The sequence below is a fragment of the Colletotrichum jinshuiense genome, chromosome 1, assembly GCF_051148585.1.
Source record: "Colletotrichum jinshuiense chromosome 1, complete sequence".
In the NCBI taxonomy this organism is placed as follows: domain Eukaryota; kingdom Fungi; phylum Ascomycota; class Sordariomycetes; order Glomerellales; family Glomerellaceae; genus Colletotrichum; species Colletotrichum jinshuiense.
In genome coordinates, this window is record NC_139302.1 from 3,115,161 (window position 1) to 3,127,454 (window position 12,294).

The window sequence follows — 12,294 nt, forward strand, 5'->3', positions numbered from 1 at the left end:
TACCCCAGGGCTATGCAACGTGTTCTGCGAGAATACTGTGAGTGATTCTAGACCAGAGTGGTGAATAAGCACTCACTCGCTAAAAGCAGAGGATGTTTGAATCACCCCCAACGAACTAGTATTCGCGACCACGAAAGCGTATGCATGTAAGTTTGTGTCCCCCGTAAACTATGGGGTCTACAACTAATGTGCAGCATGTAGACATATAAAACGGCAGCATCAACGGCCGGCCAGCATATGTCAAGTCGCATGTATTAGATACTGGTGACAAGTACGAAGTCTTGGCATCGGATCGCGATGTCGAGAAGCATCGCACGGCACGCAAGCAGTGGCACCTGCGTTTATTTCTCAGTCGCTCAAGGAATATGAGCATGTTATCCATCGCACATTGACGAGCTTATCCGCGAACTGATGGAATATCCTGCTGTTCGAGAGGGCATGGAACTTACTCCGGTTAGTTTGGACTCCTCTTATCTCGGACCATGTTGAAGACGTGTTACCAATAGAATTCTCAACGTCAGTGGTTTGGAAGGGCGACTTGTTATATTGGCGGAGAAGTTACCATGGGCCAAATTGTGGCAACGTGGAAACAGGTACGAACGCCTATTCTGTACGTACTCCGCTACTTAAGGTTGGTTGACGATGAGAACGTGGGAAAGGGTGAATCATTCAACCTAGAAAACGGTGCCGACATCTCCCATCTTCAAATGTACACTTCCCTACAGCCCGCGAACGTCACGTCTACGCAAGAGCTAGTAAGCTATGCCTTCCCAGGAACATCCTGATTCATTATATATCCACGGCGGAAGTGGCCATGTACACAGCTTCCGCGACCTTCAGCAAGGCTTTAGCCAAGAACGGGGATATCGGCGTAGATGTAGAGGAGGTCCCGTTGGACGAATGGATCTTCCGCACAAGGGGGGCTGGATTGTTGAAGGTGGTGGCTGCCGTGTCTCAAGGTCTGGGTAACGGGACACAGATCAATTTCCTGAGGCTTCTCACGCAAAATATTCAAGATTGAAGGAGATATCCAAGTTTCATTACTTTGAACAATACCTTTTTTTTTCTTCCTATTTGGCTCCGTGCTGATTCTGGCTGGGATGGTTATTCTTGTTGTAGTCGATGTGATCAACAACCAATGTGTTGCGTGTCTCGCGAACTTTTCTAGTGGCTGCGGCTAGTTATATTCCGTGTCACATCATGCTTAGCGCACCAACAAATGTTTGAATAAAAAGGCGACCAGTTGACCAGTTAGCTAGGCAGCTTTACGTGAATCGAATTTGCTGCAACCTTCCGAACAAATAAGTATATATCTACTATTGTTATGGCTCATTTATACATTGCGTATAATCTGATCTGAGGGGTTAGACAAAGTATAGAAACAGTAGAAGTAACAAGTCCTGTGGTTTAACCTCTGAGCGGATCCAAACACACATCCGTCCTATCCCACTACTTAAATGATAATAATACTAGCAACAGTTCGTAAACTGCAAATAATTAAGGTTGGAGCCCAACAAAATGCCACTGGCTGCCTTGAATATCTCGACTATATAGAATCCAATGTAGATTTTAAAAACTATTCCCACATAGTTTTGAGTTGTCCAAACTGAAGCCCGTAGTCAACTCTTTCTGAACCGACCCGCCCTTATATCCACAACTCCGAACCCAACTCAAGCACCCCACACCGCAAGCTTACCTAAATGGGAAGAATGTCTCCGCAACGCGGAAAGAACACGAAGACATACCTACATGAGCAATTAGGACGACGTCCTCTAGCATCCACTTCCCCATCCTAGGATGCGGGTTCTCAGGTAGGCCTTGTGGCGCAACGGTAGCGCGTTCGACTCCAGATCGAAAGGTTATCCGTTCAAATCGGGTCAGGGTCATATGATGAGGTTCAATGAAGTCTATCTTCAACATCTTTTTGCTTTTTCGTTGGTGGTGACGATTGGGGAGTCGTAGCAAGACCACACGTTGTTTTTGGGCGAGGTTTTGTGAGCCTCACTCAGCTCGCGGCTTATGGAAGTGGGTCCATTCAACTGCCTATGCAAACCTCTGCCTATGACTCCCATGGGGAAGGAACTTGGGACATTGTACGTTGGCCGAGGTGGCCTGAGAGATCATGCCAATGTTCAGTGTTGGGGGTGGGTATGAAAAAGGCTCTGCGGCGACCACTTCAGGCAACATATAGAAGACAACAGGAGCGGCTGCCTGTAACGTCAGTCACGAACACGTGATATGATTTACAAACTGTTAGCTGCTCGGGGGTTGGGGCCTAACATTAAGTTGATCGTTCAGTGACAAGTATCTAGTTTGATGTCTCGTCTGCATATGGTACCGTGCTTTTCAAGCTAGGACATTGACGGCTGCCGAAGCATCAGTAACCCCAAGTTTTCTTTTGAACAAGGATCCGTCCGCTCTAAGAGCAGATCTTTCTTTTTTGCCTGCTCAGAACCACCTACCCCGAGCTGGTACTAGTGATTGTCTCGATATTAACTTCATCTTGGTCAGGAGGCCAAAACTCAGCCTTGAAGCAACGAAAACGAGTTGATATTACTAGGTCTGTCTCTGTCTCTAATCGTCGATTCACTCGAAAGATATCCAAAGAGGCACTAGATATCGAGGTCCAGATGGAAGAGCTGAAGTGACGGCAAGCAAGCATGGCAACAAAACTCTGCCAAGCCACTGTTAGGTTTGATGAGCAAACAGAGAGGTTTGCCGACAGGCGTGAGATCGGTCTCTCAACCACTGCTCAGAGTATTGAAAAGGCCTCAATATGTCCTTTTCATCTAGTTTGACCCGGGTTTCTGTCCTCTTAAAGTGCTTGAAATGGACTTGTTAAACTCTGCGTCTTTGTAATACCTTGATGAGGTCATACTACTGGTGAATGCTCTCTGGCTTAGCCTCGCAGCTGACTCATGAGTATAGAGACTTCACCCAAGTACTGTGTATAAGACAACGTCACCTGCTCGACAATGCAAAGGAATATTTCTTGGTGTCGTCGGTCAGCCCCTTTCATAAGGTGCCAGAACCGTGGTTGGACGTAGCTAACCCATTGGTTTGGCAGACAGAGATCATCATTGTGTTCCAGGTTAGGCAACGCGAATGATATTGTTTAAATCCTACCAGAATGGTCACCTATAGGTGCTGAGAACCGAGATGATGGGCCCACCTGTGGGACAGTGAACGATGTTGTACACTTTACACTTCAGACGCCGTTTGAGGTGTTCTCTTTTGTGGTGAAGGAACCGCTGATGACAGTGTTGCAAGTTGACCCCTGCCAACAGCTCCGCCGTCGTCGTCGCCGTTGTCTGTCCGCCCCATGGCCACCTTCGAGCGATGGATATTCACCGAAACACATATCACATGGCAGTTTCGACGCAAAATCATCGATGGGGCATGTTACCCTCACTCAGTGAAGAGAGGGGTGTCCGAGTCGTCATATCTAGCGAGTTTAAACAAATACTTGTTGAATAAGAAAAGTGACGTTGCCCCGATCCTGAAAGGGGGTTGAGATTTTCATGGGGAGAAATCGCCAGTTGCACTGGCATGCAGTATATATGGCTGTTGCGATGCCCGGAACACCAAAAAGCCAGACGACAATCGAATATCACAAGAGCGTCATTCAGAAGGAGGGAGTCGCCGACAGTACACGCGAGGCCAATGCCAAAGAACGGCGAACCAAATGAAAGTGCTTCCCGGCAATTCCAAAACAAAACATCTGAATAGCCGCAACTTAAACAGTCACTTTTTTGGTCTTTAAGAAGAAGAAAAAGGCTTTACATGGATAGTCCCGGTTACAAAATTGGCAAAGAAACTCGAAGCCGAAAAGACCCCTCCACAATCTGCCAGTCAGGTCAACCCCAGATACTGCAGTTCAGGTCTATCAAAAGGTTCGAGACTTCCGCCACCCATGCATCTTTTCAAGACGATGCAGTGACGACAACTACGGGCCCTGCCAATCCAACCCCCCCTCGTTACACAGAGACCTATGTCAGGTATTTCTCCGCGACCGCAGTCCTCGAAGTCTATGTCAGCAGCTCGGCCCTGTTACATATCTAAACCATGAAATGTATAGGAAGTCGAGCAGAACACCCGAAACATCATCGACAATTTGAAAAGCGATGCCCGTCTCAGGAGTGAAATGCCTGCGGGGCCAATCTGTAACCGACAAAATTTCTTCCCTTTGCTTCTTCTCTTCACATTGAATTCACTAACACACAACACGGCAACGCCACCGCCAGTCCGAGAGAATCTCGCATTTTCCTCGGAACAGCGATCTCGGACTTGCCCCGTCATCCCAGCTTCGGAAACAGAGGGGGGCCCGGCGGGCGCCTCGAAGAGAGGCGAGACAGCGGGGACGCAGAAGAGACGACAACGGAGATTTAACAAGATGGAGGGAAGGGGGGCACCAAACAAAACGTCCCGTCTCAGCCATAACCTGGGCCACATTTTCCTACTTGGACCGTTTGGCCAATCCCTTGTATATTTATGAATATTGCCAAAAAAGAAGAAGAAACAAGTGATAAAATCAAATCAAAGGTCGACGCCGCTGATGTTGTCTTCAAAAACATTTTGAACCACCATCCCCTCCAATCGAGTCCGTCTCCCCACAACCCGGATCCAATGAGGGACGGCCGAGCATTCTACCGCCACCAGATAGAAAGAAAGGAAAAAAAGCCTCTTTCGCCCTTCACTCTTTACCATCCATTCAGTGTGAAATAAAAGACCATAAAGGCTCAAAGTCTCGGCACTCGAATCCTTAATCCTTGATGCGGGAATGCGAACAAAAACACCGCGTCCACAATATCCGGTATTTTTTTCCGCACTCGTATGAGAGTCCGCCTCCCCTCCTCATGGGACCTCATTTCGGGCCGTCTCTCTTGGCTAGGGGACGGCAGCATGTGTGGAACGGCGGCACTCGCAAAACCTCCGACACTGGTTCAGATCCTGGACCACTCACGGAATGGGGCCGAACAGGGACGACGACGCGCAATGTCCTCCGCGGATAAATTCTGACAAGCTGCCTCAAACAAAAACGAACGAGGCGCGCAACGGCCCGAACCCCGAAGCTGCGGGACCGAACCAGGAAGTTTTCCTAGTCGTCGTCACCAAACACCGTCGTATTTGTCTCTGTGAACATCGTCGTCATCACTGGATCAACACGAAACTGAAGTCTCCAAGACGCCTGTCCAAGACAGGGGATTATGGTATCTTGTATGTACAGGCTCCTCTGAATGCCCATCCAGGCGTACACACAAGTTGTCTGTCTTTGTCGCAATGCGGTTCCCTTCCCGAACGCCCTTTTCGCATCTAGACCGGGCATACGTTGTCAGAAGCCCTGACCATGAGGCATCTGTGTAAACCCGGGCCCCCATGCCATGCAGATGCAATTTCATGAAACCACCTTCCTTGCAGAAAAAAAAAAGAGAACAAAAACTGGAAAACCCGGAAAATGCGGTGGGGTGAGAGAGAGATGGAAAGTTTTCAACCCATAGAGACAGACATGCAAAGGGGCAAACAAGTCGAAACCATTCATTCAATGCGCAGCATCCTCTGCACTGAGTTCCATCAAAACCGCCCCAGAAACCGTCCTCTTTTTGTAGATGCCTGGCGATGCGAGTAAAAAAAAGAAAAGCCAGAAATATGCCGATAGGTATGGCCTCTGTGCGTTATCCAACGGTCGATTTGACGTCGTCGGCAAGAGGTTGCGCCTCGGAGTATTCGCGAAAATGGAGGCATACCTCTCAATCATTAGTGAAGTTGAATTTTCTTGTCGTCCCGCCCAACGCCGGTGTGGTGTAGCCGAGTCCCGTCGATGTCCACCCCGTATGTTTTTTCTCACATCACTATGCAATCCTTGTCGTCGGCGTTCTTCTTGATCTTGCCGCTACGTGGCGGTGCGACTTCCATCGGCGTGCCGCCGCTAACAGCCGCCTGGATGATTGCCAACCGCTGTTTTGCGCGTTCGTCGCCTGCGTCCGCAGCCTTGACGTACCAAACGTTGGCCTCAAGAATGTCACGACGGCAGCCGATGCCCATTTCTGTAAAGTAGCCCACAGCGTATTGCGCCTTGACGTACCCTGGAAGTCAGATGTTAGCCTTGTCGCTTCCCGGCATTTGCAAAGTACCAAAAGTCATAGCTTACCTAACTCGGCTGAACGCCGCGACCATTCGTAAGCCTCCTCCTCGTCCTTCTCCAGGATCGGTTCGGCCCCAACCATGTACCATGCGCAAAGGCCCATCATGGCGCCTGCGTGTCCTCGCTCAGCGGCACCTGTGTAAAAATGCACGCTCAACGCGGGATCCCGAGGGCAGTTGAGCTTGCCGTGCTCATACGCCTCGCCCATGCGGAAGTTGGCCTCCGGATGACCAAGCTCTGCCGCAGCGGTGAACAGTTCGGCTGCATAGCTCTCGTCTTTGAAGATGTCGTCGCCATATCCCGTCTCGAATAAGCACCCCAGCTGGTATGGAGCTGCGCTGTAGACGGTGTCGGCCGACTCGACTGCAAGCTTTACCCACTTGATACCTTCGCGGTACCGCTTCTCGCCCAGATCACCCGACAGACATGCCTTGCCGAGGCGGGACATGGCACCAGGGTGTCGCTTTGATGCAGACATGCGCAAAAATTGGACAGCCTTGGCCGGGTCCTTGCGACAGCCCCATCCAAACTCGTAGCACAGCGCAGTACGGTATGCAGACTCGGCGTGGCCGTGCTTCGCGGCGAGGACAAAGAGGGGGAATGCCTGGTTGTAGTCCTCCTTTCCTTTGCTGAACAGACCAGAGGCGTACCCGTCGGCGAGATAATACTGGGCAAAGGGGTAGCCGCCACTGGCGAGCTTCTGAAGAATACCCTTTGCCTCTCGGAGTAGTTCATGAGGAGTGGATGCTGAGGTGTTCTTGGGGCTCGAGTTTCCTTTACGCGGTGCTGGCTCGCTAGGATCTAAACCTTGTTCCTGGGCAGTGGAGATCAAGAAGACGGCGAATGAATACAGAATGGAGGCATCGTTGGTCTTCTTGACATTTTGGCGATACATCTCCAGCGTCTTTTGGGCGCTGAGAAGCGACGCATTGTTGCCGATGGCATTCCGTAGCTGGTTGTTGTCAAAGCTGATGGGAGCCGGTGCTGGTTGCGGGTATGGCACGTTCAATAGCTCTGCATACGATGCTGGTCTCGTTTCCGGTGACCTGCGAGTGCCCGACGGTGTCCGCATCTGAGATCCTCCAGGCATCAAGCCCGGGGAGCGCCCTCTAGGCGCATAATCAGAGATTGCAGAGTAAGCCGACGACGGCCGTGGCATCGAGGTTCTCCTGGCGAAGCCAGTCGGTGTCAGATGACGGTTGACAGGAGTTCCATCGGCGTTGAGGCTAGGGTTCGAAGACGACCGGCGGGCATCGAGTTCCTGGGGAACACTCGAGACACGCTGAGGATGGGGGGGATATTCCTGGTGGTGGTAGTACTGGAACATGGGGACGGAGTTGTTTCCTGGCATGTTGCCTTCCACGACTGAGCTCTCTGGAGACTCATCTTCCCTGTATTCAGATGGTTCGTTGATGCCAGAAACCGAGCTTGCACTCGTTGTCGCGGATGATTCCGCAGATGCTTGCTGCTGCGTGGTGCTTGAGGTGGTGTTCGACTCTCGACTATGGCGGTTGTCATCTTGGGTTCTTGGTGCGCCGTTGGCGCTGAAGCTATCTGACCCTTGGGTCTCCCTCTTTGACTGGTAGCCTTGATCTTGACCAACTTGGTTGGATGGGGGCGAGTTTGTAGGGCTCAGGTAATCGGATTCGGCAGTGTAGGAGGTCGAGGTCGCAAGAGGAGGCAGTTGTGTTCTGTCATGGCTGTGCATCTGGCGTCCAGGTTTGTCGTAACTCGAGCTGCGCGGAGGGAGAGGGGCGTTTTGTTCTCGGGAATGATCAACCGTGGAAAACTCTGCTTGATAGGGTTGCGCCAGTTCAATGTTCGCATTGGATGGCTGGGCCCAGTTCTCGGCTTGAAAGTTCACCCTGACCGGGGAGACGGGAGCCTCCCGAATTCTTGCTGACCCTGATTTGCGGCCCGCATCGTCGCCCAACGTTATCCGCTCGGGGGACATGTGCGTTCGAAGATGGTTTGGGCTTGCAGTCGGGGACATGACGGGCGGCGTCGAAGCCGTCGCGGCCGCCATTGAAGCAGTATGGAAGGGAAAGTTGGATATTTGAACGTCTCCTTTTCGCAACGACTGGCGATGGAAAATGGACTCGACCCAGGAGTATTGGGTTGTTATTTGGGGCCGACAACACCGTTCTTTACTGATATTCGAATCTTGTTACCCGCATGAGGGTTGAGAGATGCTGTTCCGTTAACCCTGGGTGTTGCGAGTCACCGTGGGGGTGGGGGACAGAGAAAGGGGACGGCTGTTTGACGGATGGGCTGTTGATGATTCTCTAAGCTGCCGGATGCGAACGAACGAGTGACCAAATACGCAGAAACCCAGCAGGTGGGTGCGGGGGTCGAGGAATAAGTGGCTAAACAGAAGAAGTGGGAAACTCCCAGATTAGTGGGAGCCAGACAGATGCAAAACCACCGGCGTGTATGAGTTATTGATCAAGCTGAATACTTGTAGACATGGAGTTGAGGTTTTGGAAATGGGCCCTTGGCAGCGCAATGCGTGGTGCGTGGCATGCTTGACTTGTTATGTAAGTCAACGACGGGGGAACCTGGGAGACGAGGAGGCGGAGGCAGCAGTAGCAGCAGCAGCAACAGAGGCAGCAGCACGAAGCAGAAGCACCTCAGAGACAGCCCAGCGCGGATCCCAAGCACCAATCCACCCACGCTCACCCACTCAACCCACCCACCCACACACACTGCGGTGGGAATCCAGGATTGATACACACAAGGCACCATGGCACCTTTCCACAGCCCAGCAGCAGGCGGGGGCCTGTTCGGGTTGGACTGACCAGGATTGGATGGCATGGTGGATGGTGCCTTGCTAGGGGGCGCCTGCTTCTGTAGCGCAGAGGGACCAAAGGAACCAGAGGGACACTTGCACCAAGAGGGGCTAGGCCGGGCTTGCTTTGGGAGAGAGGGAGGCACGGCTGACTGACGAACCAGCCCCGACCACTAACAAGGCAGTTTGAAGGGGACACAAAGGGAAGAGGAATAGGTACGACACAGAGCACTGGCAGGGTACTGCAAAGAGGAGGAGGGAAGGGAAGGGAGATACGTACACTGCTACAGAAGAACAGGGCAAGGCAGCACAGGGGTCCTTTGCGCTGGGCTCCAGCCAAAGTGACGTCGTCGTGCAAGCAAGCAAGAAACCGTTGACGAGTCCGAACAAGGACGGGTCGGACGAAGAAGAGATTGGGTGGAAAAGAGATGGCAGCGGATGAGCAATGCCCGAGATTCAGACAGTAGAGCGGACAATGGGACGGCGCAGAGGCACGAATAATGTAGTTCTGTTGGATCTGATTAGGTCGGCCCAAGACCTGCATAGCAACTCGGACGGAGAGACAGCACAGGGCACTTCTACCGCATGGTCAAATTGCTTTCAAGTTGGAGAGCGGCCGAGAGCGGCCGGCAAGAACGGCAAAAAGGGATAGCGGCGTAGGAATGGGGAAAGGTGAATATGGTGAGAGAGAAAAGATGGAGTTGACCAATGTGCTGGAGAAATGAGTCCGGAGGCCAGGACATGGAGGCCGAAAAAAACAAGAACGAAACAACCCGGCAAGGCTGTCAGCGAGGCAGTCTAGTATGGCGTAGTAGCGAGCGCCAAGCTGCTGGAGCTGGAGCTGGAGCTGAAGCTGAAGATGAACCGGAACCGCCATTGGCCGGAGAAGGAACAGTATGTGATTCCGTGGCTTCGGCCGCAATTCTAACGTCTTTCTCGGCTCGTCTCATCTCATCTGATTCTCAGGCTACCAGGCAGGCATACCGCGAACAAGACGAGGTGAGATTTCTTTATTTTTTATTCGTTTTTGAATGATTTTTGCCTCCTTGGGGTTGAGGAACAGGCAAGGTGTAATTCCACCGGCCGGCGTAGTTGGGGTGGCGTCTAATGTTTGTAGCGCTGCCAAGCGGCTTGACTGGAATCGACTGGTTGCGAGGGAGCGTCTCGGACGGGCCGGTCTTCACACGAGGCTCCAGCCCAACCTGGTGGGAAAGAGGCCCTCGATTCCAACGCACAGTAAAGTGCCTCGAGGTAGATCCTGCCCTGAACTAGACTCCAAAGGGCTTTCGTATCATGCCTCGTGGCGGATGGCAGTAGTGGTATTGGTGCTGGTGAGGGTGAATGTGAGGTGGTTGGCGGCTGACAGAGGGTCTGGGTACGGTTGCGGGCGGAGTAAGGCAAGACCAGACCTCTCTGCCTGCACCATCCTGCATCTTCCTCCAGCTATGCCACCTGCCCTTGCCCCCACCCGTGTTGCCCGAGTCCCAGTTGCAGCTACTGCAGATGCAGAGTACGGTCTGCGAACTGCAGCATATGGAATTCACCTACGCAGATGTGCGTCGTCGGGTCGCAACAACTGCCCGTCAACCAGTCATCCATGGGCCGCCCGTATTCAGAAGGCAAGGCGGAAGGCACCTTGGCCTGGTTTGCATCCGAAGGGCACCGTGGTATCCGTCCTCTCTGGGCCCTGGCTGCCATCGTCAGTCACCCTTTCACACAAGCAAGCCCTTACCGCTTCTGTTCGGCACACAGACGGTAGACGCGAACGGAACCCCTCCACCGCCAACGTCCTCCCCGACCACAGTAGTCAATTGCCTCTGTCAAACCCGGACCGTTGTCGCAACGCCGCTACGCTGTCATGTCACCTCGGATCTCCGCCTCTCCGTCAGGCCAACTGTCAGTTCTTGGACCAACTCTTAGAGAGAACTGGAACACAAAATATGCGCGCCAATTCCGTTCGCCGAGAGGGGGCTGACAATACACTCGCTCCTCCAAATGGCACTGGCAGAGGTTGATGGCCGAGACCCCAAGTCGCAACACGCAATTTGGTACTCATCTCCTCTCATCCCTTTTCCCTGTGTCTCCTCGCCTTCGATTCAGTACGTCTTGCTAATGAAGCAATAACGTCGCCCGTTTCACCTTGAACCGAAGGGGTGCCGAGCTCTCGGCCTTCTATTCGCCCCATCCTCACACTCACCCCTCGCCCAGCCTCACATCCCGTACTGGCACATCCCCCCTTCTGGGCATCTACTGGGATGTCAGAGAGCGAGAAGGCACGCAAAATCACCACCCTGCTTACGAAGATTCATGTCTCCGAGACCCCTGCCCTCACACACCTTGCGTACACTCGTCTGGGATACGGTCCCTTCCCCGCTGCAGCCCTGTGTAAAAGAAGGAAGAAAAAGAAAAAAGAAAAAAGAAGGGTAGCCTCCACCCACAGCTGAGACGCCTGCCAAAAAAGACGGATCCAACATGATCCCCGCAAGAGAATGGCTCTAGGTTCGAACCCAGTCAATCAATGTCATCGGCTCGGGCTAGGATACACCACTCGGAAGAGAAGCTACTCCCTGCGAGATCTGGCTCGTAACAAGATTCGATACGACGGACTTTTTGTGCATCCCGCCGTTCCCGTCCTCGTTTCGAAACCTTTTTGCGCAGCTTTTCTCAACCAATTCTTTAAAGCTTCACATTCTACCTAAACAGTCGACTACTTGGCCCGTCCAGGGGCGGTGGCATAAGTGAGAGTTGAGTGCCATCGCATCGTGGAAAGTAGGCGCACAGCTTTCCAATTTTGGGTGTGTCCAGCTTTGCCATCTCCCGTTGTTCCATGAATACTCATGTGGATTCTAGTCAGCCCCAGCGCCCCGGCGCCCCAACGTGGGTCGAATGGTCGAATCAGCGAGTTTTGGGGTCTAATTGATGGCCGCGCCAACTGACCCTGCAGCCGCTATTGAAAAGAGGAGCGAGCTTGGATAGGGGGAAGGGGGGGCTAAGGGGCAGAAAAAATAGTGCAACGAGCACGCAAGCCGCTGGACTACACTAGTTGGCTAAAGAAAGAGAGAGCTACTGGCAATAAGTGAGAAGCACCGTTGGTTCCGCACGCGCCTCATCCGAGTCTTTCGTCATCTCCATCCACTTTGTATGGTGTCGAGGAAGTTTTCGGAACCGCTGGATTCCACGAAGAAAAGCGGGTGGTGCGGATTTTGCTCGTCATGTGAGGCATCATCCCACACGAGCTGTCGCTATCGCGAAGTCGTATGCAGAGCAGACATGGATGACTGACCGACCTGGCTATGCCCCTCGTACAAGCAGGCACTGGCTACCTGGGATCACCACCGCAAACCCACTATTGTGCATTGCCAAG

The 12,294-nt window shown here is 52.5% G+C and overlaps 1 protein-coding gene across 1 annotated transcript; it reads right to left on the reverse strand.

Annotated features, from left to right (window-relative positions):
- Positions 1-5,841: 5,841 nt before the first annotated feature.
- Positions 5,842-8,168, reverse strand: EsH8_I_000787 (tetratricopeptide repeat protein; the record flags this gene model as incomplete). Its single annotated transcript, XM_083268200.1, has 2 exons — positions 5,842-6,083; positions 6,149-8,168. 2 exons carry the CDS (start codon positions 8,166-8,168, stop codon positions 5,842-5,844), a joined length of 2,262 nt encoding a protein of 753 aa, XP_083118638.1.
- Positions 8,169-12,294: the final 4,126 nt, after the last annotated feature.